The sequence below is a fragment of the Temnothorax americanus genome, unplaced genomic scaffold (genome assembly GCF_048541705.1).
Source record: "Temnothorax americanus isolate GAGA-0224 unplaced genomic scaffold, ASM4854170v1 Scaffold9, whole genome shotgun sequence".
Taxonomy (NCBI): Eukaryota; Metazoa; Arthropoda; class Insecta; order Hymenoptera; family Formicidae; genus Temnothorax; species Temnothorax americanus.
This window is the reverse complement of record NW_027509812.1, coordinates 1,737,490-1,762,914: the sequence shown is the minus strand read 5'-3', so window position 1 is coordinate 1,762,914 and position 25,425 is coordinate 1,737,490. Positions and strand designations below refer to the sequence as shown.

The following is a 25,425-nucleotide window of genomic DNA, read 5'->3' as shown; positions in this document are numbered from 1 at the left end:
TTTCCTATGCTTAAGTGTCCGGGTATTGGTACCTTTACCTTATGGCGCATATAATTTTATACAAGTATTGCTGAATTGTTTGTACTTCTTTCTAACTATATTTATCATTAATTTTCTTTTGCTATATTAACTATCTATACATGTAATAATGAATAATTAGCCAAGTTTGCTTCGCGCATTATCACAGAATAATTCGGGACACCATAAATTGAAGCATATTTAAAACTATATATCGTTTAAATGAAGAATACAAAATACGAAATTTAAAATATGAACTTTTTACTAACTATATGATGATGGTACTGTAATAGAACTAAATTTATCGCAATAAATTACGTTCACATATTTTTGTCAATAAAATACTTACTAATAAATAATTAAAATATTGTTCCGTTATAATAATAAAATCAATCTATTATTGACTTAGCAAAAACAATTTAACGAGACTTTTGTGAACTTACGTTATATCATTATTTAAAACAAATATTTTTTCTATTTTATACGTTTTATACTTTTCTAGATAATTCAAATGTCTTATTAAATGTCAATGCTAACTAAAATAATTTTACATTTGTACTTTCATTTCAAAGCACTCGTTGACTCATAAAAAAACTTATAAATATATATTTTTATAAAGAAAAAATAATCGGCAGTTCTTCATCGCTAGAAGCTAATTTAAACTTAAAAATAAAGTCAATGTCAAAGATTTGTTTTTCTGTCAAATTCTGTTTTAAATACAAATATCGATTTGAATATAAAAAAAAAAAAGAAAAAATTTCTAGATGGAAAAAATTAATGGTGACCAGTGTCATTTAACAAAAATTCCTTTTGAGCCTGTAATAATTATTTCATCTTTAGTATTATTTGACAAACAAAAACAAAACGTTTGACATCAACGTGATATTATATCGCTCTCTTACTGAATTAATAAATTAAAGAAACATATAACCTCCGCGCGTCGGCCTTCTGGCGCACAGTTGCCAAGTGCTCATTTCCTATTTCATTTCAGATGCAAAGTATCTTCTACCTATGTGCACTTTAGAAGCACGTCACGCGTTTCAGTCGAAGAAACACTCGTGGCGGAGTGTTTCTCCGTCGACGACGATATATCGACTACGATGTACGAAGCCGCAGAACGAATTTTACCTGATATTCATAGTGCACTGATAAGAAAGATAACGAAGCATACCGTATTTATTCCACTCACAGAATTATCAGTTCCATGCCGATTCTAAAGGAATACTCGTCATGATTCGCGATCGTATGCCCGATTTGCGTGCCGTTAGTATTCGTATTTTTTTCTATGGTTATTAGAATTGTGTTGAAAAGGAAAAGACCTTGAGCCTCGGCTGTTGAATATACCTACTGTCTCGAACAGTGCTTTCGCATATGATTCATATGTGCAAATAAAAGTTTCGCTTCAGAATTAATTCGGAGTTTGTCACTCACTTGTATTCTCGCTTGCGATTAATCACCATATAATGACCATATTACTAACTTCTCCAGAGCCGAAGTAACAGCAGTACCTTTGGCAGAGGTTTCTTGCAGGACGTACACCTTCAAATAGCTCAAAATAAAAAGCTCAAGGAGTTGCTCGACGAAGTACGTATAAACGCTATCCAGTTCAAAACTGTGTACCTTGCACTCTTTCATAATCGAAATAATTGAGACACACCGTGTTGATGTAGGCCGAGGAAATACGCGCTCTGATCCATCTTATAGTCGAAAACGTTTCTATCGTGAAGAACTTGCATAACAATATCCTGTCGCATACAAATAAGGGTAAGTGGCAGTATCCAACGTGTATACGAATTTCATTTAATATATATATTATATAATAGATTCCGATAATTGCTTATATATATATATATATATATATATATATATATATATATCTATTTATAGACTTACAAAAAGAATTGGAGACTCGCACGTGCACGATCTCGCAAACGGCTTTACGCGTGCAGCGAAAGTTACGAGGTAGGTAGATTTGTACGTAGATTTCGTGGACGACTCCTCTAATGTTCGAAACTGAGATCGAAATTATCATAGCTCACGCTGTCCCTTAGAATTTTACGTCGAGGCATATCCGGCGATATTTGTTGGTCGCTCAAGGGCCTTTTCACGCGTATTCTTTGAGCGGGAGACTCGTTGGAATACGAATCTAGATTTTGCGTCAATATAGGGGTACTGGTATTACCGAAGCTCGGCTCTGGAGGTGGCGTTTGTATCAGCAACGATCTTTCCGGATGCACCGACGAACCTTTAATTAACGCGTCGTAAGATGATGCGATTTGCGAGCGATTACCGGAATCTACTGATTCATTGCTCTTACAGCACGATATCGTTGAGCGTGGAATACGGTGAAGTAGAACTCGGGGTGTCGTTTGCTTACATATGTCCGCTAGCTCCTTATGACTTACATTAGGTGACGAACTGCTGCTTTTACCGTCATCATTCTCTGAATTAATTTTGTCTTTCAGTCTCCTGAAACATTACATTAATACATATAGAAATCTGTAGTGACAAAATAATTTGCGTTATAACAACACATACATGTTTTCAAGTCTTTAAATACTATATCAAATATTCATGTTATTTCGCAAAAGACAAGAAAAGAAGTATTTCATATAAAATGGTATAAATGGAAGATAATTTTTATCTTTCGCGCAAAAAAAAATATTAAAAAATATCACAATGCACAAGAACTTTATAACGATTTTGTACCAGAATAAAGTAATCTACAGTCACTTGTAGACATACGTACCGTTGGTAACGATCCATTTCTTTTTCCAATTCAGGATATTCGTTTAACAAGTTTATCAGATGCTCTTTTTCGTATTCCGAGCAAATCTTGAATAACAGACCATCTACGTCGTCCTCCAAGGGAGACTTCAATGCAGCCAGCTTTTTCTTAAGCGTAATTAACGTAGGTAATAAATTATCTAAATTATGTTTCTTCATTGCCGCTATAATGACGTTCGAGGCGTTGTTGTTAGGCGTACTCGAGGGACTCGAGGTCGTGTCGTCAAGCTCCGACGTATCACCCCTGTGTTTTTCACCGAGGGACGACGGTTGCATGCGATTATTGTTAATTATGAACACCGCGTCCTTCAAGACGCACGCACCCTCCTCGGTCGTGACGTCGATAGAATTCTCGTCGCATATCTCGCGAAGTACGTACTTGGTCAGTTTCACAAGCAGTTCAGACTTCGCGGACACGTCCAAATGTTCGAGCATAAATTCGTAAATGACGTTACGTTTGTCCCGATTCGCTCTCCCGGGCAACGTTAGAAGCTTCCTCTCCTGATCGCGCATCCTGTGTCCGCAGAACGCGCTCCGGGAGCGGCAGTTGTTGTAATGATATATGCTCTCCAGAAACTTCTGGGAAATCAAAGTCTTGTTCTTCATCAAGAGTCTCTCTTCCACTAGAAAGGTCGTCAGTTCGCGTATCATCCTGTCCGTGTCCGACAGCATCGTCAATATGTGAAAGAAAAATGGTCCCTTCATCTTTATAAAATCCTCCAGCAACAGCTGAATGAATATCACCACTATAGCTTCCCTCACGGCTGGATTCGGGTCCTTCATGCTGATGCACAAATCCGGCAGGTACGGCTCCATCAGAGCGGTGAATCTCACGCAGATGTCGGCCAGCGCTTTCGCGGCGTTTATCTTGACGGCGGTCTTCATCGGCGAGTTCGGATTAGTTTCCTGGCGCATCAGGTTACCGAGTATCGGCGTGACTTCCTTCGCCACTTCGCGATCTCTCAGCGCTTGCTGACAAAGGAGAACCACCGCGGACGCCTGTAGATCTTTTATTTCCTTCACCGTGTCCGGCAGTGATTCCCACTGCAACAGTAATCTTCCGAGAATTTGCAAAGTCGACGACGAAATCTTGTTGGTGCACAAGAGCGACGAGTGGCCCAGGGTAAATATAGCTCTCATCTTCACCGTGTCTTGCGTACAGCTCTCGCTCTCCTCCAGCAAGTCCTGGATCTTCGCCTCCGACAACTTCATCAGCTCTACCATGTTCGATTCTATCAAATGGCTGCTTTTGTCGGCATCGAAGTATCGTAATATACTACTCAGGATGTCCAGGCAAATGCTGATCAAGTTGAAATTGATCTCGAAGTGGCAAACACATTTGTAAAGATGCTGATATAGGTCCTCGAGGCAATCGCGATCCAAAACCGACCAGGCGTACCTTAAAACGTGTAGAACCAAACTCGAGTGGAAATCGTTCTTCCGGATGACTTCCTTGTAATCCACGATATATTTATCTATACTCGGAATCTTCATATTCTCGGCTAGAGCGGCCAGCAGTATCCACGCGCCTATAGTGTTGTCCGTACCGACGTGCGACTGCAAATTCGATATCACAGACTTGGTAATGTCGCCGTTCTTCACCCATAAGCTGCAAGCTTTCGACAAATGTTTCCTCATTCTCAGGTTACTCAATCTATCCAGGATCCTCCACGGCAGGCTATTCGCAGCGTCTGGAATGTACTTAGTAGCGCTCGTTATTCTATTTATCAAGACGTTTCCCAGGCACTCCAGCACTTTTTCTTGAACTTTGACTTCGATGTCGTATATCTGCGGTACAACAGCCTGTATCCATTCGTCGAGAAGACCCGAATCGTGAGGGAACTGCTGCAGAATCTCCGACAGGACGTGCACGGCAAATTGGCGCACGGTCAAAGTGGGATCCCTGCAACGATCGCTTATCACGTGCGTCATTTTGTTTATAAGTGACGGGAACATGATGGACAGGTTTCTCGAGATCTTCAAAGCGCTCCGTCGTACCAGCGCACGCTCGTCGTTGACTCGGTCCAGCAACATTGCGATTAAAGCGGTTGATCCCGGCAACGGATCAACGTCCTCCGATAACGCTCCTTTTAGCTCGTCAAGCATGGGAAAGGTTTTATTCGAGGCTGAAGCTTCGAACATGCTTTTAAGAATGGTCTTGTCGGCGTCGTCGTTGCAATCGGAAAACGAGGCAAGCGTGGCCATAGCTTTCCCCCTCACCAAGGAAGAACGATCCGTACAACGGGACAATACAATCGCTATCAAAATCTTTCTCATTCTCAGTTCGATCTCCTTGTCTAAATCGTTGTTTGACAAAGACGATTCCGTCAAAAGCTTCCCTACGATCTCCTGCGCGAATAATCTGCAAGATATCTTACCGCTGCGCGAGAATAATATTACGTCCTCGAAAACACTTACGACAACGTCTTCGTTACATATATTCAACAGTTTTATCACGACGGCCGCTTGCCTCTGACGCCCCTCCAATCTTTCCGGACACTTCACCATTAATTGGTGTATCAAAGTTACGATTCCCTGCACGGTCTCCCGCTGGTGAATCTTCAATAAATTTTTCAGAAAATATATAACCGCCTCGTGCACAATGGTTATAGATTTCGGTTGGGCGTTTACGTGATGGAACAACAGATCGGGCAGCATGTACCGCGCTATCAACATTACCGTCAGGGCGACAGTTCCGTGACTGCTGCTGCACAGCTCCTGCAAAGCTGCAAACGCGTTACGGGACAGAGACGCTATTCCATAATTGTTGTGAGACCTGACGTACATCTCCAGCCTCGTGATATCCAGCAGCATGCGTATCGTGACGTCCAGGGAGTCGGCGTGCTCTTTAAAACGAAACGACTTCGACATGGCAATTAGATCAGAAATAATTCTATCGAGTCCTCGCGCGAGCTTCGATCTCTCGGAATGCAACGCCCGGCCGCGACGGTCCGACGACGGCTCGTCGTCGACGCTGGAATTTATCATACCTACTTCCTTACCGCTTCTGACAGGGGGGCACAAACTCTCCGACATCTTCAGCGTCTCGATCGCTCGCTGGTACAAGTTCGGATGGTAAACCCTGAACGCGTTGCTGCCCGGTATCGTGAGGAGCATCAGGTACAGGCTCGTGGCCTCCAGGCACGCCTGCCTGGAATCCTCGTCGGTCTCGGCGTGCTGGCCGGCCTTCATTATGTAACCCAGCATGGCAAGCAGCCCGCGCACGTTGACGTTGAGAATCATCAGGGCCTGCCACGAGAACTCGGATGTCTCGTGCTCGTTCGCGGCGAGCCATTCCTTCAGGACGACCCGAGACTCGCGCAGCAGCAGCCTCGCGCCGTCGCTCTCCAGGTACTCGAGAGACTCGTCGGGCGGCTCGTCGTAAACGACGAACTCGCCGTCCCAGATCGACTCGATCCAGCCCTCGTCGAGGGTGTCGAGCTTAAAACTGTGAAACACGCGCAGCGATTCCATGACTTGCGGTCGTCGTGACAATCTGACAATTAAACACGATTTCAAAACGCGGCACCCGCTATCATTCCTCTCCCGCGCGACGTAAACATAACCTTAACTTATCGTCACGATAGCGTGCCACGGATAGAGGTGCGGCGGGGTTTCAGGTTATCATCCTCTGCACGAATATCGATAATGATTTTACGGTCCTTCTACGGTGCGAGCTGTCGGCGTGTGTCCTCGCGGACAATTTATCGCGAAACATTTCGTTTATCGTGACGGGATGCGCGAGGCGAACAACAACGTCCATGTATAAGCGGGAAACTGAGTGACCAATCGTCTGCATAAACCGTTTTAAATGTCGCATACACGACATACTTACACACACATCCTCGGTCCTCGCGCACACGCACACCAATGCACAATTGCATACATATATGCACTTATCAATTTTGCATATTTGCACAAGTGAAACGACATATCCTGCAGACACATGTATGCATAAATATCAATTTTAATTAACAAAGTTCGAAAATGTATTTTAATTAATTGTGAGATAGAGATTGTGTACTATTAATATCAATATGCAATAAATTATAATTATTAATATATATGCATATTATCGCCATGCGATATTCGATTTTAGATTCGTATATGTTAATGCGTTTGCTCTCTTTTCTTTTTCATTTATTAATTCTTATTTGCATTCCTTTGCAGATTTTGGAAAAGGTATTACTGTCGTTGATGATGTGACTGCGGTGCAAGATGAACCTGTATACACGAGAATTAGAATGTTACAATATACGACTACGCTGCAACTGTTTTCTGAGATCATGAAAGATTACAATGCCTCGTTACTAAAATATCACGATAAATGCCTGTTGCTCTTGCAACAGCAACGTACACTACGTGCGTACTTGCGAAAAAATTATATATTCGCAAAAAATATATATCTCGTATATCCTTGTAACACTTTTACAGCATTTTTATATTTATGAATCTTTAATCCTTATTTTACTATAATCATTAAAATTTAAATTGTAATATACCAATTTAAGTGTTCTTCATAATAATAATTTATGTACGCATTACTCAATAATTAAACCATTTGTTGAATAGTAAGGCGGCAGCTTACAAGTGTTGAATTGGACCATATGCTCGACGCTCAAGAAACTAGCTTATTTGTCGATAACGTAAATATAAATTTGCCATTACAACAGCATTTGTCACAATCTTTTTATCATCAAATAATCTAATTGATTGTGCGCAGATTTTAGAAGACAGCAAGATAGCGAGGCAACAATTATCAGATGTAGAAAGTAGACATAACGATGTCCTAAAATTGGAGAAATCTATCACAGAGGTCAGAGATATATTTGCGGAAATGGCATTCCTAATCGAGAAACAGGCAAGTATAAACACCGTTAGTAGTTAATATTATAGCTTACGAATTGCGTAACATTGCTAAAAGCACAACTTAGGAAAGATGACATTTAGAATCTTTTTATAGGGAGAGCAAATTAATAACATTGAATATTTTGCTAATAAAACTACGGATAATATCGACGGTGGACGCGTTCACCTCGGCAAGTCAGAACAGAGGAGCCATAGATATAGAAAGGTATATTATATATATTTAATTGCTTGCTTACTTATTTTTGAGCGGGCGATATTATAACGATTACATTACTTTTACAGCGGAAAATCAAGATTTGCATTATCATAAGTGTGATAGTAATAATTTTTCTTTTATTTATCATTGCGTCACTTTAAAAACTATACAAACCATCTTACGAATGTAGTTTAGCTCAATGTGTTTTAATATTAGTGTCAACTATGAATAAAAATTTTATGCATATACGATGAATATAATTTGCAATTATTCTTTGCCAATATTTGCATATTTTTCGTAATAGTTTACCAATGTTTTCGCGCTGGGTCTTAATTTGTAATCTATGGTACATATGTAAAATATTTCAAGTACGCTTTCATATTCTTTGCCCAAGTCGATAGCAGGTAAAGCTGGACGTGTACCTAAAAAAAAAAAATCACATTTTATTTTATTAATTTAATTCACTCTAATTCACTTCAAATAAAGTTATATACAGTTAACGGGGTCGTTTCAAATTACAAGAACTACTTACCGTATTTTTTGGATCTAGGCGGCATTATCTCTTTAAGGAAAGTCATACTTTCGTCCATACTAATGTCAGATTCGTCAAGTTGATTATTTTTCATGTCCTCCGACGCGTTTGACTCGTCAAGAGATTCATTTTCGTCACAATCTTCAGAGTGGGGTATCGATAAAGCTATCATTTCCCAAAGAACAAGACCGTATGTCCAAATATCAGCAGCACTCGTCACTGGTCCATCGTCTGCAAGGAAACAAATTTAAGAATTGAAAAAAAAAATCGTAGTCCCCCGAATATCATAAATTAAAAGGTAAGTGTGGAAAGATTTTTGAAGCAATTGTGATTTTAAAGATTGTGGATAAGCTCAACGTATCATGATTTTGAAAAGTTAAGAACTCTCGTAATATAATTGAACGAGCAAACGTACCGTATTCAATCTCAGGAGGATTCCAACATTTTGTCCCGATGTACCAAAAATCGCCCTTCGACGTATCCATTTCCAAAGATTCTGTCAGGGGTATAGAACTTCCAAAGTCGCACAGTTTGACCCTGCTGAAATCATGGGATACCACGACGTTCCAACTTTTTATATCTCCGTGTAATATGTGCGCGGTGTGATGTAGATATTTGAGTCCCTTTGCAATTTCAAAACCCACTTTTAAAATGTCCTTGGCTGGGAAAGGAACGTCCTCCATGATCTCCCGTCTCTCCTCGATAGTGTCACCTGATTTGCAACATTAATGTCAAATACGAGTGCAAAGGTATCACAAAGATGTTCAAGTTAGATAACTTTGCAAATACCAAGTGACATATCCAACGCTTCCATAGCTAAGCAAGACTTTCCGTCTGATCCCTTGGCGAGTGCTCTAAAACCAACGATGTTGGGATGATTCAATTGTCGCAGAACGTCAGCTTCTAATCGAAGACGCTTATCGTTTGTCTCGTTGTTTCTTGCCTGCAGCCACTTCTTTACTGCCCATGGTGAGCGTACGAAGCCCACTTTAGGCGATCTTTCCAACATGTACACTCCTATTCCTGAAAGAAAGTATGGAAATAAAATGCAATTCCACAGATTTTATTCTTTATAAAATTTTACAAGCGCAGCAACACAAGGAAGCAATTGTATTAACTTCAAGCAATGTCTGACTAACTTAAATCGGTGAGTAATCCAACCAGCAGAATTTCTTGAAGCAAAATATCTGCATAATTCATAATTCCTAATTTACATTGTTTTTCACAAGTTAAACAAAAAAAATTAATTAACTCCATATTAACAAATATTAATACTGATAAGTTAATCACTAATTAAGTCAATCACCGATTAAACTAATCAAAGTTAAGTCCAAGTCTATCATCCTAAATGTTCTGCCTACCACGCGGATGGCAAAAAGAGAGGAGCAAATGTGGAAAAAGCGTTTGCGAGGTACGTACCGGTGCCATAGCCTATCTGTCGCAGAAAAGGCGAGGCCGGTATTTTTATCGGTGTATTTAATTCGGCTTTGTCCGGCGTCACCCTGTTGCCCGTAACCCTCGGCGGCGTCTGGAACTCGGCCATGTTCCCAAAACAAAATTGAAAAGATCAGCAGCGGAGAAACGACCAACGACGGATCGCAAACGACAACCGACAACGCTCGGAGTTAACAGTTAACCGTCGGCTTTTAAACCGTTTGAATCTCGTCGGATCTGCGCAAGCGCGTCTCGCGCGACGACGCGATTGGCTATATAGGGCAGACGGAGAAATCTCCAAATTCGGAGTGACTTCGCTCAAAGTTTAATTAATGTATCAATCAGCGATTAATTCAGCCGGCCGAATTGTTTAAAACGATATAATTTATTATAATCTATTTTTATTTTTTATTTTTTCTCAAAAATTAACAATTTTTTCCTCCAAAAAAATTAATAATTTCACCTACAAAATAATAATACATGCAGATGAGTTTGATCGAAGCTGTGTGTTCTGCCGGCTCTCTGCGCTCGTTTCATCGATATTGCTTTTTTTCCGGCCAAAGATCGCGCAAGGCGATTGGTTCTCGCGTCGCTCGTCGCACTGCCAATCGCACGCAACATTCGATCGCGAAGAGCCCCCAATTTCCGGCGCGCCGCGCGAGGTCGCGGTTGGCGGCCCTTCGACCCCGTGCGAGCGAGAGCACCTCTCGCTCAGCTCGCTTCAAAAGAATCGAAGCAAAGATGGACTCCTGAGAGATTTTTATACACACACCAGAGTCGTGCCACCCCGAAGACTTGGGAATATCTCGTCAATCGCCATTAAATTCTCACCGAGGCGCGCCCGAGGAGGGCCGAACGTTCTTTTATGATCACGCTCGCGAGGTGTGAACGATGATCGTGCAGGAGCCAGTGCAGGTAACGGGGCAGAGAGCATTGACGGAGAGACGGGGGGGAAAAAAGTAAAAGTGTTGGATTCTCGTTGGGACCTCGTTGCCGCTGCGACATGCGAGATTTCGTATATCGGGGCCGCATATCCACGCGACGACGTCCTCGCGCACCTCCGACGGCTTCGATCGCGCCGAACGACTTGCCTCTTAAAGGCATCAGGATCGTCCAGAAACAGTCTCTCTTTCGCTACTCTCCTTATCTTACCCGTCTTTATTGATGTTCTGGACGCGTGCAGCCCTCGGGGTCTGTTTGCCTCGCTGCAAAGAAACGAGCGGAGCGAAGGAGAGCTCTAGGCTATAATTAAGCGCGAAACTTCCTTGTACTTGTGGATTTTTGACAAACGGTCCCCCTGAGAATCTAATGCGGAAGAGAAACGTTGCTTCTCTCTCTCTCTTTCTCTCTTTCTAGAGTTCAGATCCGTCGTGGTCCGCCAGATTGTTAAGAAATTCAACTTGTTATTTTGCGTTTGCAAATTATGTTAGTAAATATGAGTATTGCGCGTGTATCGGCTGAACAATAAGATGTTCGGCATCCAGAATTGAACGCGATAGAGCACATATTGTTCAGAGATTATAGCAATATTAAACGTTTTCGGAATTATATAGCGTTTATAGCATCACATATGGTTAATTAAGATAACACTTTTAAACATGCTTTTAAGGACTATTGAGTTAAATGAGTAACATTGATATATTACATTATTTGTGTAATAATGGGCTATAACGTGCAATAATGTAGCTATCTAAATTTTTCTAATATCAAGTTGAGAAATCTAAGAACATAGATAATATATATTTTATTGTTGGCAGAGTATACATTATAAGTGTTTTTCTCTCGATAATTTCTTGCACGGCCTCTTTTACTTGATAATTCATATTGCTGTTGCATAATCAGTTACCGAGATAAATGTTGTATTTTTCAATTTCAGGCAGCCATATGGCACTGTTTAAATCATTATGCTTATCCAGATGCTATATTTCTGGCGGAACGGTTGTGTGCAGAAGGTAGGATCAGCTACTTTTTTTTTTAAATCGATTTATCGTCATATTCTGGTAGAAAGAATGAATTTACGATTTTATGTACATATACATATTGATATTGATATATTATTACAGTGGACACTGAAGAAAGTTTGTTTCTTTTGGCAACATGTTACTATCGCTCTGGCCGGATTAGGCAAGCTTATGCCTTATTATCCCAGAAGGCGCCTAGTACAGCACAATGTAGGTTTCTGCTAGCGAAATGTTGTTACGATCTGGAAAAGTAAGTAACGCGATGTCTCGTTTCATTCGCCTGCTGTACATAATGTGAGTACATAATATTGATTTGCTATCAAAAATTTCTAGATATGCGGAAGCAGAGGCTGCGATAATCGGCGGATATTACAAACAATTGAAGAATTTGGAAGAAATAATAACTCAGTTCGGAGAACAGGCGTGTTTTTCCCTGCAGATAATAGCGAAGATTTATTACAAAATGATGCGTACCGCGAGAGGTAACGAGGCGCACAAGCTGGCTTTGAAATTGAATCCCTTCCTCTGGCACTCGTTCGAAGAGCTCTGTAACGTCGGCGAGAAGGTGGATCCCGCCAAGGTTTTTCAGTTAGACAAACTAGATTCTTTCGCTATGTGCCACGGTACCGTGTCCACGCTCACCTATTTCACTGAACCGGATCTTATCGTACCTGGAAATAACGCCAATTCACCTATGTCGAACGGCACTAATATGTACGCATATACAATATACGATATACAATACGATATAATAATTTCTTTTTTATTAACAATTTATTTTGCGCATTGCAGGACACCCGTGACGACAGTACCAACGCTGATAAATGGCGGCCAGATATCTCAGGTTCGATTGTGTTCCACTATGGAGGATACCCCACAAAATGCGCCAATTCACTATAGCAACTGTTCCTCGATATCGCCGAGGACCAAAGGACTGTCACGTTATCGCAGCATGTTCAGCAATTCTATGAGTCCGCTCACGCCTAGCTTCGGCATTTTGCCGTTGGAAAACAATACACCTGAGCCGGCAGTTCCACCCTCGCATACGACTCTCACGGAAGCCAACGACCAAAAGAGCTTGGCGAAACGCGTCAGTAGTCTAAGAGCTCATGTAGGGGTAAGTTTGGTTCAAGTTTATTTTACTCAGCCATTATAATGTCGGCATTATGATACGGCAACTTAATGTTTTTCGCTCTCGTATTTTGCAGCAATTGATGTCGAGAAAAGAAACACCGTTGCAACAAGGCAAATCAGTATTTTCCCAGTCGGGTAATACAAGCAATACTGCCAATATTGTGACAGTGACAGCGGCTAATCCGACTTCACCCTCGTCACCGACGTTTCAGGGTACCAATGTTAGACGGTCGTCACGACTTTTCAGCCACAATTCCGTAAAGGTACAATTTTTTTGCTTTGATTCTTTTAGTTACGCTCATTTTATCGTTCACTGGCAATTTGATACGATGCATATGTTTCAGGAAAACAATAAGTCACCTAATAGGAATAAATTCGCAACTCCAAAGTCTCCGTCTCGGAAGACGAAAGCGAGACTAGCCAAGGCGAATTTGAACAAAGCCAACTTTAACGAGTTAAATGAGAGGAATAGAAATGAAAAGGAGAAAAGCGAAACGATTACGTCGGAAAAAGCTGTGGCTAACGCAAACGCGCTCAATGCCCAAAATAATAATATTCATTCTGGGATAACGTTACAAAAGCAATCGGCAGGTACGTTAATTGTATTTAATTGAATTATTTGATGTCTTTTTCTTGTTAGGATAGTTTTGAATGTTTTTGGTCTGCAATTTTTCAGAAGGATTGATGTCTTTATTGCGAGATTTAGGGACGGCGTATCAGCACTTGAGTCAGTTTAAATGTACGCAAGCGGTTGAAATATTGAGTATATTGCCGACACAGCACTATAACACAGGCTGGGTACTGTCCATGATGGCTCGTGCGCATTTCGAAATGATGGATTATAAGAAGGCTGCTAGGTAACAAACTTATATTAAATATCACTATCAAAAAATATATTTATTTCTGCACTCTCTTCCATTTATAATGAAATAAACATAAGTTTAATCTTTGGAGCAAAAATATGAAAAAAAAACCGGGTAGAAAGTGCAATCAAAAACAGATCTTTTCTTTGTTTCTGATACATTTGCATTCCTTTTTCCCCTTCTTTTTTAAAATTCTATTTGTTTCATTTCTTTTGTGCGAAGTTATTTCGCCGAAGTACGACAGTTAGAGCCACAGAGGACAGAATTGATGGAGATTTATAGCACCGTTCTGTGGCATCTGCATGCGGAAGTACAGTTGTCTACACTTGCTCAAGATCTGGTTTCCCAAGACCGTAATTCGGCGGCGGCATGGTGCGCCACGGGCAATCTCTTCTCGGCGCAAACGGAACACGAAACTGCAATCAAATTTTTCCAAAGAGCTATTCAGGTACTGTGCGTTTGTCTTAGTTATAGCAAAATATCAACAATGCATATACGATTGTTATTTCATTTAATGGAGTAATGTGTTATTTTCTGATTGTTTATTAGGTGGATCCTAATTTTCCGTACGCCTATACATTACTAGGACACGAATACGTTTTGACTGAGGAACTAGATAAAGCAATTACTGCTTTTCGTAATGCCATCAGACTCGACTCCAGACATTATAATGCATGGTAAATTTTAGTAAAGAATTTTATTAGTATCATAACGTTTCATACTTTTTGATTATTCTCTGAGTCTATATGTAAAATTTTTCTTCATATTAAAGGTTCGGATTGGGAACGATATTTTCGAAACAGGAACAATATAGTTTAGCGGAGTTACACTTTAAACGGGCCTTACAAATAAATCCGCAGAATTCTGCGCTGATGTGCCACATAGGTGTCGTGCAACACGCTCTGAAGAAAACCGACCAGGCGTTAAAGACTTTGAACACCGCGTTAGTTAACGATCCGGATAATACTTTGTGCAAATTTCATCGCGCGAGCATCAACTTCTCCATTGGTCGACATATGGAAGCTCTAAGAGAATTCGAGGAGCTAAAGAACATTATACCCAAAGAATCTCTAGTCTATTATTCAATAGGAAAGGTAAGAGATCAGTTAATCAAACGGAATTTTTTATCTTGATTTTTCTTATTTTTTTTATATACCTATTTGTTTTTGAAACAGGTGCATAAAAAACTGGGTAATACCCATCTTGCGTTAATGTACTTCAGTTGGGCAACGGATTTAGATCCGAAAGGTGTTAATAGTCAAATTAAGGAGGCTATATTGAGTCCTGGTCAAGGAGATGACGATTCCCCGCCGACACAATCAGGTATATGATTATCAGACATAGTGAGAGCTGTATAGGATTTTTTTTTTTTTTTTTAGAATATTAAAATTTGAGATTATTTGCGTTAAAAATATATTATTTGCTATTTTATACTTAGATAACTGAAATGGTTTAATTTAATGTCACTTCGTCACAAATATGAATTATTGATAACATAATGGTTTAAATTTAATTTCGAGTTTCTCATTCAAAATTATTATATTCTTACAGATGAACAGCAAGCACAAAGTAATTCAATGGAACAAGATGTCGAAACCAGTAGAGAAGGAAGTGCCGTGCCACTTGCCGGAAACGTCTCGGTCGAGCCACATGCCGACGACAGCGACGATAGTTTATGAAAACGATATGCGAGAAGACTTCCGTGAGAAAAAATATGGAGCGTCGTTATTCTCGTTGTCGGTCATTCGAATCGTTTCTCATTCGTCGACCTGGTTTCGCTTACAGAATCACTGACGCGCGATCATTGATTTAAATTGAACGGTTGTCGAACATCTTTGCGAACTATTCCATACCATTCATGATTCGGTTAAAAAAGGAGTTATTACATTATTATTTCACATCATCAAATTTTCTTTTCATCTTGCACGAATTCGAAGTTCTTATATACACGGATGCGGTGTCTTTGCGATAATAGAGAAGACTCGCGTGTGTCGTGCCCTCTATCGACTTGTACGTTACGCGCTCGCCTGTGTATATTTTTTTACGATTGCTCGATCACTTTTTGTATTTCTTCATGCGCTCTTCAATCATTTTTCTCTCTTTCTCTTATACCTCGTTTTTCGCGAATTAAAAACCACTTGAACTCAAACGTGACTTGGGGACGGAAACGCGAAGATGAGCTTCACGTTTGGCTTTAATAAGGCTCGATTACAATAAGAATAAAAGGAGAAGGGGGGTGATTTAATTCTCGTTCGTGGACGAGGTATTAGAGATTTACGGTTGAGTAGGGACTGTATCATTTTGCGAAAAGATGAACGAATATAACCGTAAGAGCATGTCGTATATAGTTAGGTAATATAATTAATTGTTCGCGAATAAGGAGGAAGAGTCTTGTGTAAATGTAAATTATTATTACTGTGTATTTACCGCTATTATTACTATTACTATTAGCGCTATCATTACCATTATTATTCGTATGGATTATCATTGTTGATTTAGTGATTGTGAAGATACCGTGCTGGCCGCTCGGCGTCGGAGCGGCCGCTGGACGATCGTGCAATTCTCGTCATGAAGATCCCTTGATTTGATCGAATATACCGAGTCCGAAACACCGCAACGGCGATTTCGGTGGTTCAGTAATCGCGCGATTACAACATATTCGGTTTTCGATCTCGACTCGATATCCGGAATTTAGCATAACTCGCCTCGCAAATGTCTATATGGTCTATATATATATAGAAATACTCGTCGGATTATATTCTTAATAGTGCTGGACAGAATTTATGACGTTTACGGCGTCGGTCTTCGTATCAATATTAAGTGTACAATGCAAACTGTGTCGCTATTCCTCGAATTTCGTCGGATTTCCCGCAACCTAAATCGCAATCGTGTTGCATACGGAGGAGCGTCGTGTATAAATATATACGTTTATCTCTAATTTCGAACGAATTGAGTTGTGATCCTCTAGCGCTGATGGCACCGTCGCGCGTGACTGTATAACATTTTATATTGTACACGTAATTAAACGAAAGACACGTCACGGAAAAAAAGAAAAAAAAAGTTATAGACAAATCGCCGACTGTGAGAAATGCGTCTGTGTGGCGCACGCAGATACGCGTATATTCCCCTTGTTTCTTCCGCTCCTTTATATCTCTATATCCTTTTGCAATTTATTTATTTATTTATATCTTTTCGTACGTGTGTCCCCTCGCGTTCCGCGTTTCATCCCGTGCCTTCGAAGGGGAAACGGAATGGGGAACGAGAGCGATGCTCTTTCTGCATATCCGGCATAATATAGCGTCTAATCTCGTTATTTATTAACGGCGTCTAATCGTTTATTTATTGTTTGATGAGCCTCGTACGTTTATTACCTGAGCGGAAATGTGGAGTCGCAAACTATCTTCCAAAGAATTTAGGAAACCAATACGCGTAATGTATATGTGATGTCTGGCTCGCCTTTACCCCCAAGCCTCCGCGATATACAGAAACCGAGAAGGTTCGATCGAAGTCAACAATCGCTGCCGTGTTACTCGTTACAAAGAGGTGTATGCGCAAAATAAAGGCCTGCACTTTTTACGGAACGCTGTTTTCACGACTCTACTCCCACCCCCTTGCGATATATGTTTATAGAACGACCTTTCGCACGGCGAGAGAATTAAAACATAATTTTTAAGCTCGTATAAGCGCCAAAATGTAGCGTATATGTTAAAATAATAAGAAAAACGGTCAATATGTTTGCAACAACGTGAGATAACGGAGAGAACGATTGCTGATACGAAGACGCTGAGAGGGGAGCAAAACGGTGGACGTCGACCCGCGGGGTCGTCCGTCTCTTTCGTCTTCTTCTGTTTATCGTTCTTGCCGCCGAGAAGAATCGACAGTGGTTCGCGAAGTGCGTTGCAAAGCGATTGGAATTGATGAGGCGAGCGGACCGAGCGGCGAGTATGACCCTTCGAGGGTCCAGGAGAGACTCGGACGTCGTCCTGTCTAACTTCGGTCACATTAAGGAACACCTCTTCAAATTTCTCGTCATCGGCGATTACGGAGTCGGTGAGTCACGGACAAGATTATCGATTGATAAACCCCTGTATTCGAATTACAACATAAATTTCTCTTACGCGATAGATAAGATAAATATTATTCATTAATATCCAATGATCTTTATCTCTCTCCCTCGGTTTTATCGATTACCTAACTCTAATTTTCGTAATAAATAACACCTGACGCTTTGGAAAAATTGTAAACAAGTTGTTTTTTAAATGAAATTTTTAATGTCCTTGCATATTATTCAATGGAATTCAATCTTTTTATCGGGAGAATTATAGATCCAATTTTAGACTGACGGAAATTATTTATTTTAGGCAAAACTGCGCTGGTCAGAAGATATACGGAAGGTAATTTGTTGTAATTTGTCTCCTGCTCTTGTTCATTATCGGCCAGAATCGTTCCGCAAGAAGTGTCCCCATTGAAAATCTTAAACGCCACAGTTGACAAGCGGATCGCATATATGTCGCGAGAGGATATTATAATTGTATAAGGGGCGTGCATTCTTAGAACGGAAGGGAAAATAAATGCGTTCAAGCCGGCTTATCCGTTTTAACGATATTACGTGCGTCAAACGCCGCAGCTGCGGTATTATGACACTGCGGACATCACCGATCACCGGCGCAACTGGCACACTCTCGAAACTGTCCTCTTTTCCAGGGAAGTTCTCCTCGAATTACAAGATTACCATAGGCGCCGATTTTGCGATAAAAACGCTCGATTGGGATCCGCAAACTAAAATAAACTTGCAGCTATGGTACTTGTATAGATGCATAATTTATATTGTTCACTTATTTCATTGTCCACGAAGGCTCTCTCACTTATTTTGCGGGCCTCGGAATTATTCTTAAATCTCGCAAGGTATACACAACCACAAAGACTGAATAATTTTATTCTGATTATTTCAGGGACATTGCGGGTCACGAGCGATTCGGATACATGACGAGGGTCTATTATAAATACGCGTAAGTATAACTTTATCGTGCTTCTTATCATTCGATCGGACTTCGCGCGCGCGCGTTTGTTTCTTCTATATTATATGCATCTATATTATTATCATAGATATATGTTATCATAGACACACTTCGCTCCAATTTAACGGTATGTCTCGTTGAGACAAAACTAGATACAAAATTGTGTTGACCAATTGAAAAATTTTAATTGTTTTTTTTGATTTGTTGCAATGTAATTTTTTTATTCATCAATCTCTCTCGCTCATTGATTTGACTTGCACGTAGGGTAGCCGCGGCTCTCGTATTCGACATCTCACGCGCGGCGACCTTCCAATCGATGAAGAAGTGGCTGAACGATCTCAGAGAGAAGGTCACGCTGCCAGACGGCTCGAGCATCCCGATCGTGCTCCTGGCGAACAAATGCGACATATCAGTCGCCGTCACCGACGAGCAGATCTCCAAGTTCTGCAGGGAGAACAAGATACACGCCTGGTACGCGACTTCCGCAAAGAACAACACTAACGTCGGTAGGTGGACGATTGGCTTGCCTTCAGATCGTCTCTCTCCCGTAAATTTATATATTAAAAAGTTATCTTTGTTATATTATTTAGAAAATAATAATCATTAATATTTTCAATTGTTATTAATATTAAAAACATGGGATATGAGTGTCCCTCTCTTTATTATAAAAGAGAGGGACAAAAGGATTCCAAGAATCTTTGATTGTGCGATGATACTGTGCGCTTATTTTCCCTTGCATTGCTGCCGTGATAAGAACTGTTACAATCGTCAATACGTAATATCGAGATCGCTAGATTCTGTGCAGCGTATACAATATTTTTTATATTTATTCTTTTTGAGAGTTGTGTATTATATGACCGCGAGGCAAAATTCACTGTTATCTCTCATGATGCAAATAACAGTAAGTCGAGAACTGATTCCACGTTATCCCTAAATTTACAGATGCAGCGGTACGCTATTTGGTGGACAAGGTGCTGAGTGCGAGAATCGATAACGGTATACGGGACTCGATCCGATTACGCGAAAACTCGTTGAATCGTGAAAAATCTACTTGCTGCAAGTAGAACGATGTGCATGCATGATTGATATCATTTTTAAATCGTCGAGGGTATACATACACGTCAATCAACGTGAACGAGATGCGTTTAGAACAGATAATCGAGAGATTATCGAACACGATTGTCGTATAATGGGAAAACAAAAAAAGCTAAGAAAATATATCGTTAAATTAAAAGATTTACACGTCGTCCTAATATAAATTTGTTTTACGCGATAACCATTTATCATTACTGGCCGTTATCATTTATTAGCCGCGTAGTGTTCTCTTTATAAATTTACATATTAGATGTTACATAATGAATTACACGTAAAAACAATAACTATGACGATTTATTATGATTATATCCCTTTAATTAAATCTGAAATAACTTTTAATTAAAAGTAATTGGCGATAAAAAATTTTTCAGAGTTTTCGAAATTTAATATAGAAATGAAATATGCATCGTTATCAATGTCAATTATATACCTCGTGTTTTCTTCATAAATTAACATATCGTATAATAAATTATTGATGGAAAATAACTACGACGATTTGTCGTGGTTGTCTTTTTAATTGAAAGACTAATATTTCTAAAAGCAATTAAGATGAAAGATTGCAGGTATGTTATTTTTGTGTGTAAATTGCAAGCTCGTGTAAACAAGTCACATAGTTTGTACAAGTTCTACTTGCTGCAATATGCTGATAACAATTTTATCAGACGTTTAAGTAGCATTTAAGCGTTTAAGAATAGCGCTGAGCGCAGAGCCAGGTCGAGTTAGGTTGACTGAAAGGAAAATATAACGCGTCACAGCAGTCCCACAGGGTCAGTCCCACGCAGCTCATACAGATGTGCCTACATTCCTGTGCTACTTAGGCAAATAATCTGAAGCTCACAGAACTTTAGAACGTGCATGTATTTAGTTACATTTTTTTCAATTCGACGTGAAGTGTGGGGTACAGGCGCAATATTAGATTACTGAGCTCGTTATTCGTAACAAAAATAAAGGGTAACGATGACTGACAATCTTCCAGATAGCGTGAATACTGGTAAGTAAGAAAATAACTAAATTAAATGTCTCTTATTCGGTTTAAATAAGCACATAAATAAGTAAGAAAAATTAAGAAGCACAAAGTAATGCAGTAAATCGTTAAATACTGTATCAGAAAGAATGATAATTCTCTATTGGATTAAGTTGCACGGATTTCGATATTTTCTAAAAACTTCAGTTTATTATATTGTATTTTTTTTTTTAACAGTGCTAGGAAGCAAACGATTGTCCGAGCTCGGGAAAACGTTAACGCACGAACATCTGGCTCTCGATTTTCGTAAATTTTACGTACCACCGCCGAAGCATCTTAAACGTTTCCCTGACGGCTGTCTGTCTCTTCAGAGTATCGGATACATTCGGCAGTACCCGTAAGTCAAATTGAAATATTTTTCTCCATAGTTCCGCATAAAATAAGAGTTTTCCCGCAATTGTTATTATAATCGTCATAACTGCACATCAATAAATAAACGGTTGAATTAATAAAGATTGAACTCGAGATGACAAATATGGATTTAACCGTTTTGTATCAGATATAGCAGTTCATATAATTTGGAGTTTTACGATGGCGACGCGGCGAAAGCTGTCTATAAAGACGTAGAATTATTCAAAGAAGCCGGTGGCGGAACCATCGTGGAGAACAGTAATCATGGTTTGAAACGCGATATTTCTTTAATGAAGAATGTCAGCCGGTCCTTGGGAATTAACGTAATTGCGGGAACTGGTATAGTGTATAATTTTGTATAATATTGTGTATAATTTAAAATAATAATAATACATTATTCCTATTCATTATATACATTTTTACAACTTCACACAGGATATTATGTCGCTAGCGTGCAAAATGCATCGACTCTCAATATGACCAAAGAAGAAATGTACAACCTGATGCAAAAAGAATTGGAAGAGAGTTGCGCAGAGTGTCCTGATGTAAAGGCAGGATTTATCGGGGAGGTCGGCAGTACTTGGCCAATCGAAGGTACGCTGATTTGAACAATCTATCAAATATTTTTCGCAATTACTACTATAATTATTTGTGAACCATTTGATTTTACTCATTATCGACATTTCTTGTACTAAGATATTACATGTAATATATTATATTAAAATATATACATGTAATGTGTACTAAAATATTATAATATTCGAATTAGACTTTGAAAAACGTGCCATTTGTGCGACTGGCGAGCTCCAAGCTCAATTACGTTGTTCTGTGAGCTTTCATCCTGGAAGAGACGCATCTGCGCCTATGGAAATAATGAGGATCTATCAAGAGGCTGGTGGCGATGCGAGCAAGGCCATTATGTCTCACATAGATCGTAAGATCCACGAATTTCTTCTTTTTCTTTATCAATTTCTGACTTTTAACTTGCACACTCGAATGTGCAAGCTACAGATAATTAAACTTATTTGCTAGGTACGTTGATAAAAAAGGAACGACTCATGGAATTCGCCGATACTACCAAATGTTACATTCAATTCGACCTGTTCGGTACCGAGTGCTCTTACTATCAGCTGAACCCGTCGGTCGATATGCTGTCAGATGCACAACGTGTCAAACGTATTGCATGGCTGAAGGATGAGAAAAAACTGGATCGAGTTCTCATGAGTCACGATATACACACCAAACATCGGCTGGTATGCGTCTCCCTCATATTTTCTAATTGCCATTTTAATTTCATAAACTATAATTTCTTCTAATTACTTTCATAAATTAACTTTTCCTTTTAAGATACATTTCGGCGGCCACGGATACTCTCATATCGCCAACAACGTCCTGCCAACCATGGTGAACAAGGGCTTCACGAAGGAAGACATCGAATTGATAACGGTTGAAAATCCTAAGAGATGGCTTACTCGGAAATAATTTACTTGCGAAACAAACTGCGCTCTGCCTTACAATTTAACACTATCATTTTCATGAATAGCACTTTTCTATTGATTTTGGACTAATAGAATATATTAATCTTTAATTGCTTTTCTCATTAATTGTATTTAGTGATAAACAATGTTGAAATTTTGTTATATAATTTGATTTAACGAGAACGCGGATCTCTGTATGTCGACTCGAATAACGGCGAAATCCTCGAGATATCTCCTTCTTTTAATAATATTTATAATCTTTGTTATGTATTTGCGCGACTAATCCAATAATAAACAATGCTAAAATGTTATTATATAATTCGCTTTAACGAGAACGCAGATCTGTGAATACCGACTCGAATAACGGGCAAGATTCTCGAGATGTCTCTTTCTCTTAAAAATGTTTGCAATTTTTTAATGTTTCTTATGCATTTCTGCGACTAATCCGACGATGAACAATAACAAAATGTTGCTATATGTATAATTCTATTCAACGAAAACTTGAATCTCTGCATATTGATTTCATAAGCACGCATTAATTCTTGAAAAATTTTCCTCTTTTAACAATATTTCCTGCTTGATGATTTATATATAAATTTTGGAAACAAATTCGATGCTAAACAATGCTAGAAACTTGTTAATTTAAATTTAAATTGATGAGAAAGATGACTTTGCATAATATTCCAAAGACCTCTTTCGTTAGCCAAACAGTAGTCGCACATTTACATTATAACTATCTAATTATTTAACAAAATAATTTCTTGTATATCTTGCTCCTCCGAAGAAAATAAATGCAATAATAAATAATCTCAATTTATTAATTTTTAATGTAATTAAAAAAATGTTAATAATCAAATAAATAAAATGTCTTGATCCTAGATTATAATTAAACAATAGCGACAATTTGATTTTGTATCTAGACATACTCGAAAGATTATAATAATTGTCACAAGAATTTATTCAGATGAGAGGTTAGGCAAGAATTCGATTTCACATGGTCGGAAATATCTGAAAAATTCTTCTCAATTATTAGGAGCGCACGATAGCGAGGAAGTATATGGAGCCTGCATGGAGGTATTCAAAGGCGCGGGCGCGCAGCATTATCACTAACGCCATCTGTGATCGACAACTAGAAGTCGGTAATGCATTGACGTGATGGTAACAAGTGAGTCGATAAATACCTTCAGTAACCTCCTTGCCGAACATGCTTTTCTGATAACCTGATCGTATAAATGGACGATTTTGACGACACCAAAACTCATTTCTCTGACATATATCTATATATATAATACGAAAATATATTCTTCTGACTACTTTTTCACGTCTCAACGGATGAGAATAATTATACAGATTTTCTTTAATAATAATCTAACATTAAAAAATGTTTTGTTTTTCACATTCTAATAATTTTTAATAATTATAATTGCTTAAATAATTCACGCACATGCATGCAAGATGTAACAAAATACATTCCACAACATTTACGAAATATTCATAAACAAATAGAATCGACGAAAGCGAGAACATCTTCTTCAAAACGATTCGAAACTCGGGATATCTCTTTCTTTTGATAATGAATGGGGTTTGTTAATCTTCCCTATGCATTTTCGCACCTGATTCGGCCATAAAACATTTACGAAATACTCATTCATAAACAAATAGAATCGACGAAAGTGAGAACGTTTACTTCAAAGCGATTCGAATCTCAAGATATCTCTTTCTTTGATTAATAAATGAGCCTTGTTAATCTTTCCTACACATTTTTGCACCTGATTCGGCTATAAATTAATATTTACGAAATATTTATAAACATATAGAATCGACGAAAGCGGCGCGACACCGAACGTCTACTTCAATTAAATGTAAATTACTACAACAGTCTATCTACACCATAATTCTTGCTCAAAAATTATGTAAATCAAATGTAAAAGACAACGCACAAAGTTTGTATTTTATTATAAAATACAATGACACATGACAATCTTTGGTAAGTCACTTTTGTAAAGTTATTATCGCGCAGAAAATAACTTTCTGCTTGTATCGCGAGTGCCTCGGAAATTATAAATATACGTACATATACATTTGACATTCTAATATTATTTCGCTCGTTAACAATAATAAAAATAATTATAAAGCATTTTATCTTTTTATTGTCTTAGACGAGGTAAAAAAATTATGCAAACTGGCTCGATAACTATTGCACTGTTATCTCAGAAGCAATTTCTTTCTTCTTCTCTTCCTCCGTTTCTCCCTTCTTCTCATAACGAGAGACGCGTATCTTCTCTTTTCAATTTTTCTCGACGTTAGCCTCATAGCTCTTCCTGGAATTGCGAACCTCTCACTGGATTCATAGCGATAGAGACCGTCGACACCATCGTTTTGCTGAAGTCCTTCGAGTAGTCTAGCCGAAAAATAAGATACAACTACATTTTGACGAAGACACTCACAGTTTTATGTAGAATGCACAAAAAGAAACAATTGTCAGAGAGATAAACTATTTTTTAAAGCAAGCTATTATTAAATTTAAACATGCATATATACAGATTTACATTTTGCAAAATATAATAATATAAAAGACTATAAGAAAAATATGTATTTGAAGAACAACGAAATAATTAAACAGACAAAGCTACTTTACATAATGTCGATACATATAATAGTATAT

The 25,425-nt window shown here is 38.9% G+C and overlaps 8 protein-coding genes across 12 annotated transcripts in view; 5 read left to right on the top strand and 3 right to left on the bottom strand.

Moving 5' to 3' along the window:
* Positions 1 to 1,064: 1,064 nt before the first annotated feature.
* On the bottom strand, positions 1,065 to 6,699 carry LOC143908133 (condensin-2 complex subunit D3-L). 3 transcript variants are annotated; one of them, XR_013260045.1, is made up of 3 exons: positions 2,768 to 6,699; positions 1,912 to 2,487; positions 1,065 to 1,763 (listed from the first exon to the last, which is right to left on the bottom strand). XR_013260045.1 is itself a non-coding variant. In XM_077425479.1 (3 exons), the coding sequence occupies exons 1-3, from the start codon at positions 6,277 to 6,279 to the stop codon at positions 2,019 to 2,021; spliced, it is 3,909 nt and encodes a 1,302-aa protein (XP_077281605.1). In that variant the 5' UTR covers positions 6,280 to 6,699; the 3' UTR covers positions 1,065 to 2,018. The 3 variants fall into 3 exon arrangements, 2 of the variants coding, with proteins under 2 accessions (XP_077281605.1, XP_077281604.1); XM_077425479.1 differs by having other exon boundaries at positions 1,065 to 2,263; positions 2,336 to 2,487; XM_077425478.1 differs by having other exon boundaries at positions 1,065 to 2,487.
* On the top strand, positions 1,147 to 8,130 carry LOC143908144 (syntaxin-1B). Of its 2 annotated transcripts, XM_077425507.1 has the most exons (9): positions 1,147 to 1,281; positions 1,507 to 1,602; positions 1,689 to 1,782; positions 1,906 to 1,980; positions 6,976 to 7,167; positions 7,378 to 7,451; positions 7,529 to 7,666; positions 7,769 to 7,879; positions 7,957 to 8,130. In XM_077425507.1, exons 1-9 carry the CDS (start codon positions 1,249 to 1,251, stop codon positions 8,029 to 8,031), a joined length of 888 nt encoding a protein of 295 aa, XP_077281633.1. In that variant the 5' UTR covers positions 1,147 to 1,248; the 3' UTR covers positions 8,032 to 8,130. The 2 variants fall into 2 exon arrangements, with proteins under 2 accessions (XP_077281633.1, XP_077281634.1); XM_077425508.1 differs by lacking the exon at positions 1,906 to 1,980.
* LOC143908143 (lymphokine-activated killer T-cell-originated protein kinase) lies at positions 7,986 to 10,241 on the bottom strand. Its single transcript, XM_077425506.1, has 5 exons — positions 9,822 to 10,241; positions 9,192 to 9,425; positions 8,818 to 9,114; positions 8,403 to 8,633; positions 7,986 to 8,292 (listed from the first exon to the last, which is right to left on the bottom strand). The coding sequence occupies exons 1-5, from the start codon at positions 9,943 to 9,945 to the stop codon at positions 8,138 to 8,140; spliced, it is 1,041 nt and encodes a 346-aa protein (XP_077281632.1). The 5' UTR covers positions 9,946 to 10,241; the 3' UTR covers positions 7,986 to 8,137.
* Positions 10,242 to 10,496: 255 nt separating this feature from the next.
* Cdc27 (cell division cycle protein 27) lies at positions 10,497 to 17,375 on the top strand. Its single transcript, XM_077425480.1, has 13 exons — positions 10,497 to 10,751; positions 11,713 to 11,788; positions 11,900 to 12,047; positions 12,131 to 12,511; positions 12,590 to 12,914; positions 13,006 to 13,194; positions 13,276 to 13,522; positions 13,608 to 13,788; positions 14,017 to 14,242; positions 14,344 to 14,471; positions 14,567 to 14,888; positions 14,970 to 15,117; positions 15,346 to 17,375. The coding sequence occupies exons 1-13, from the start codon at positions 10,728 to 10,730 to the stop codon at positions 15,471 to 15,473; spliced, it is 2,523 nt and encodes an 840-aa protein (XP_077281606.1). The 5' UTR covers positions 10,497 to 10,727; the 3' UTR covers positions 15,474 to 17,375.
* Positions 17,376 to 17,516: 141 nt separating this feature from the next.
* LOC143908145 (ras-related protein Rab-32-like) lies at positions 17,517 to 19,895 on the top strand. The gene is made up of 6 exons (XM_077425509.1): positions 17,517 to 17,844; positions 18,156 to 18,188; positions 18,499 to 18,595; positions 18,747 to 18,803; positions 19,077 to 19,318; positions 19,755 to 19,895. Exons 1-6 carry the CDS (start codon positions 17,712 to 17,714, stop codon positions 19,874 to 19,876), a joined length of 684 nt encoding a protein of 227 aa, XP_077281635.1. The 5' UTR covers positions 17,517 to 17,711; the 3' UTR covers positions 19,877 to 19,895.
* An 860-nt stretch (positions 19,896 to 20,755) lies between these two features.
* On the top strand, positions 20,756 to 23,071 carry LOC143908141 (phosphotriesterase-related protein). The gene is made up of 7 exons (XM_077425500.1): positions 20,756 to 20,898; positions 21,109 to 21,268; positions 21,431 to 21,621; positions 21,718 to 21,876; positions 22,052 to 22,216; positions 22,315 to 22,535; positions 22,630 to 23,071. Exons 1-7 carry the CDS (start codon positions 20,865 to 20,867, stop codon positions 22,762 to 22,764), a joined length of 1,065 nt encoding a protein of 354 aa, XP_077281626.1. The 5' UTR covers positions 20,756 to 20,864; the 3' UTR covers positions 22,765 to 23,071.
* Positions 23,072 to 23,711: 640 nt separating this feature from the next.
* The window catches only part of LOC143908138 (G-protein coupled receptor moody), a 21,602-nt gene continuing 19,888 nt past the window's right edge, over positions 23,712 to 25,425 (top strand). The window contains exon 1 of the mRNA XM_077425493.1: positions 23,712 to 23,925. The gene's annotated coding sequence lies outside the window, so the exon portion shown is untranslated. The remainder of the gene's footprint in view (positions 23,926 to 25,425) is intronic.
* Positions 24,686 to 25,425, bottom strand: part of Moody (G-protein coupled receptor moody) — a 12,053-nt gene continuing 11,313 nt past the window's right edge. For both annotated transcript variants that reach the window (XM_077425499.1, XM_077425498.1), the window contains exon 9: positions 24,686 to 25,161. Coding sequence is in view for 1 of the 2 variants with exons in the window: in XM_077425498.1 (XP_077281624.1) it covers positions 25,070 to 25,161 (92 nt within the window). In the remaining variant the exon portion in view is untranslated. The remainder of the gene's footprint in view (positions 25,162 to 25,425) is intronic.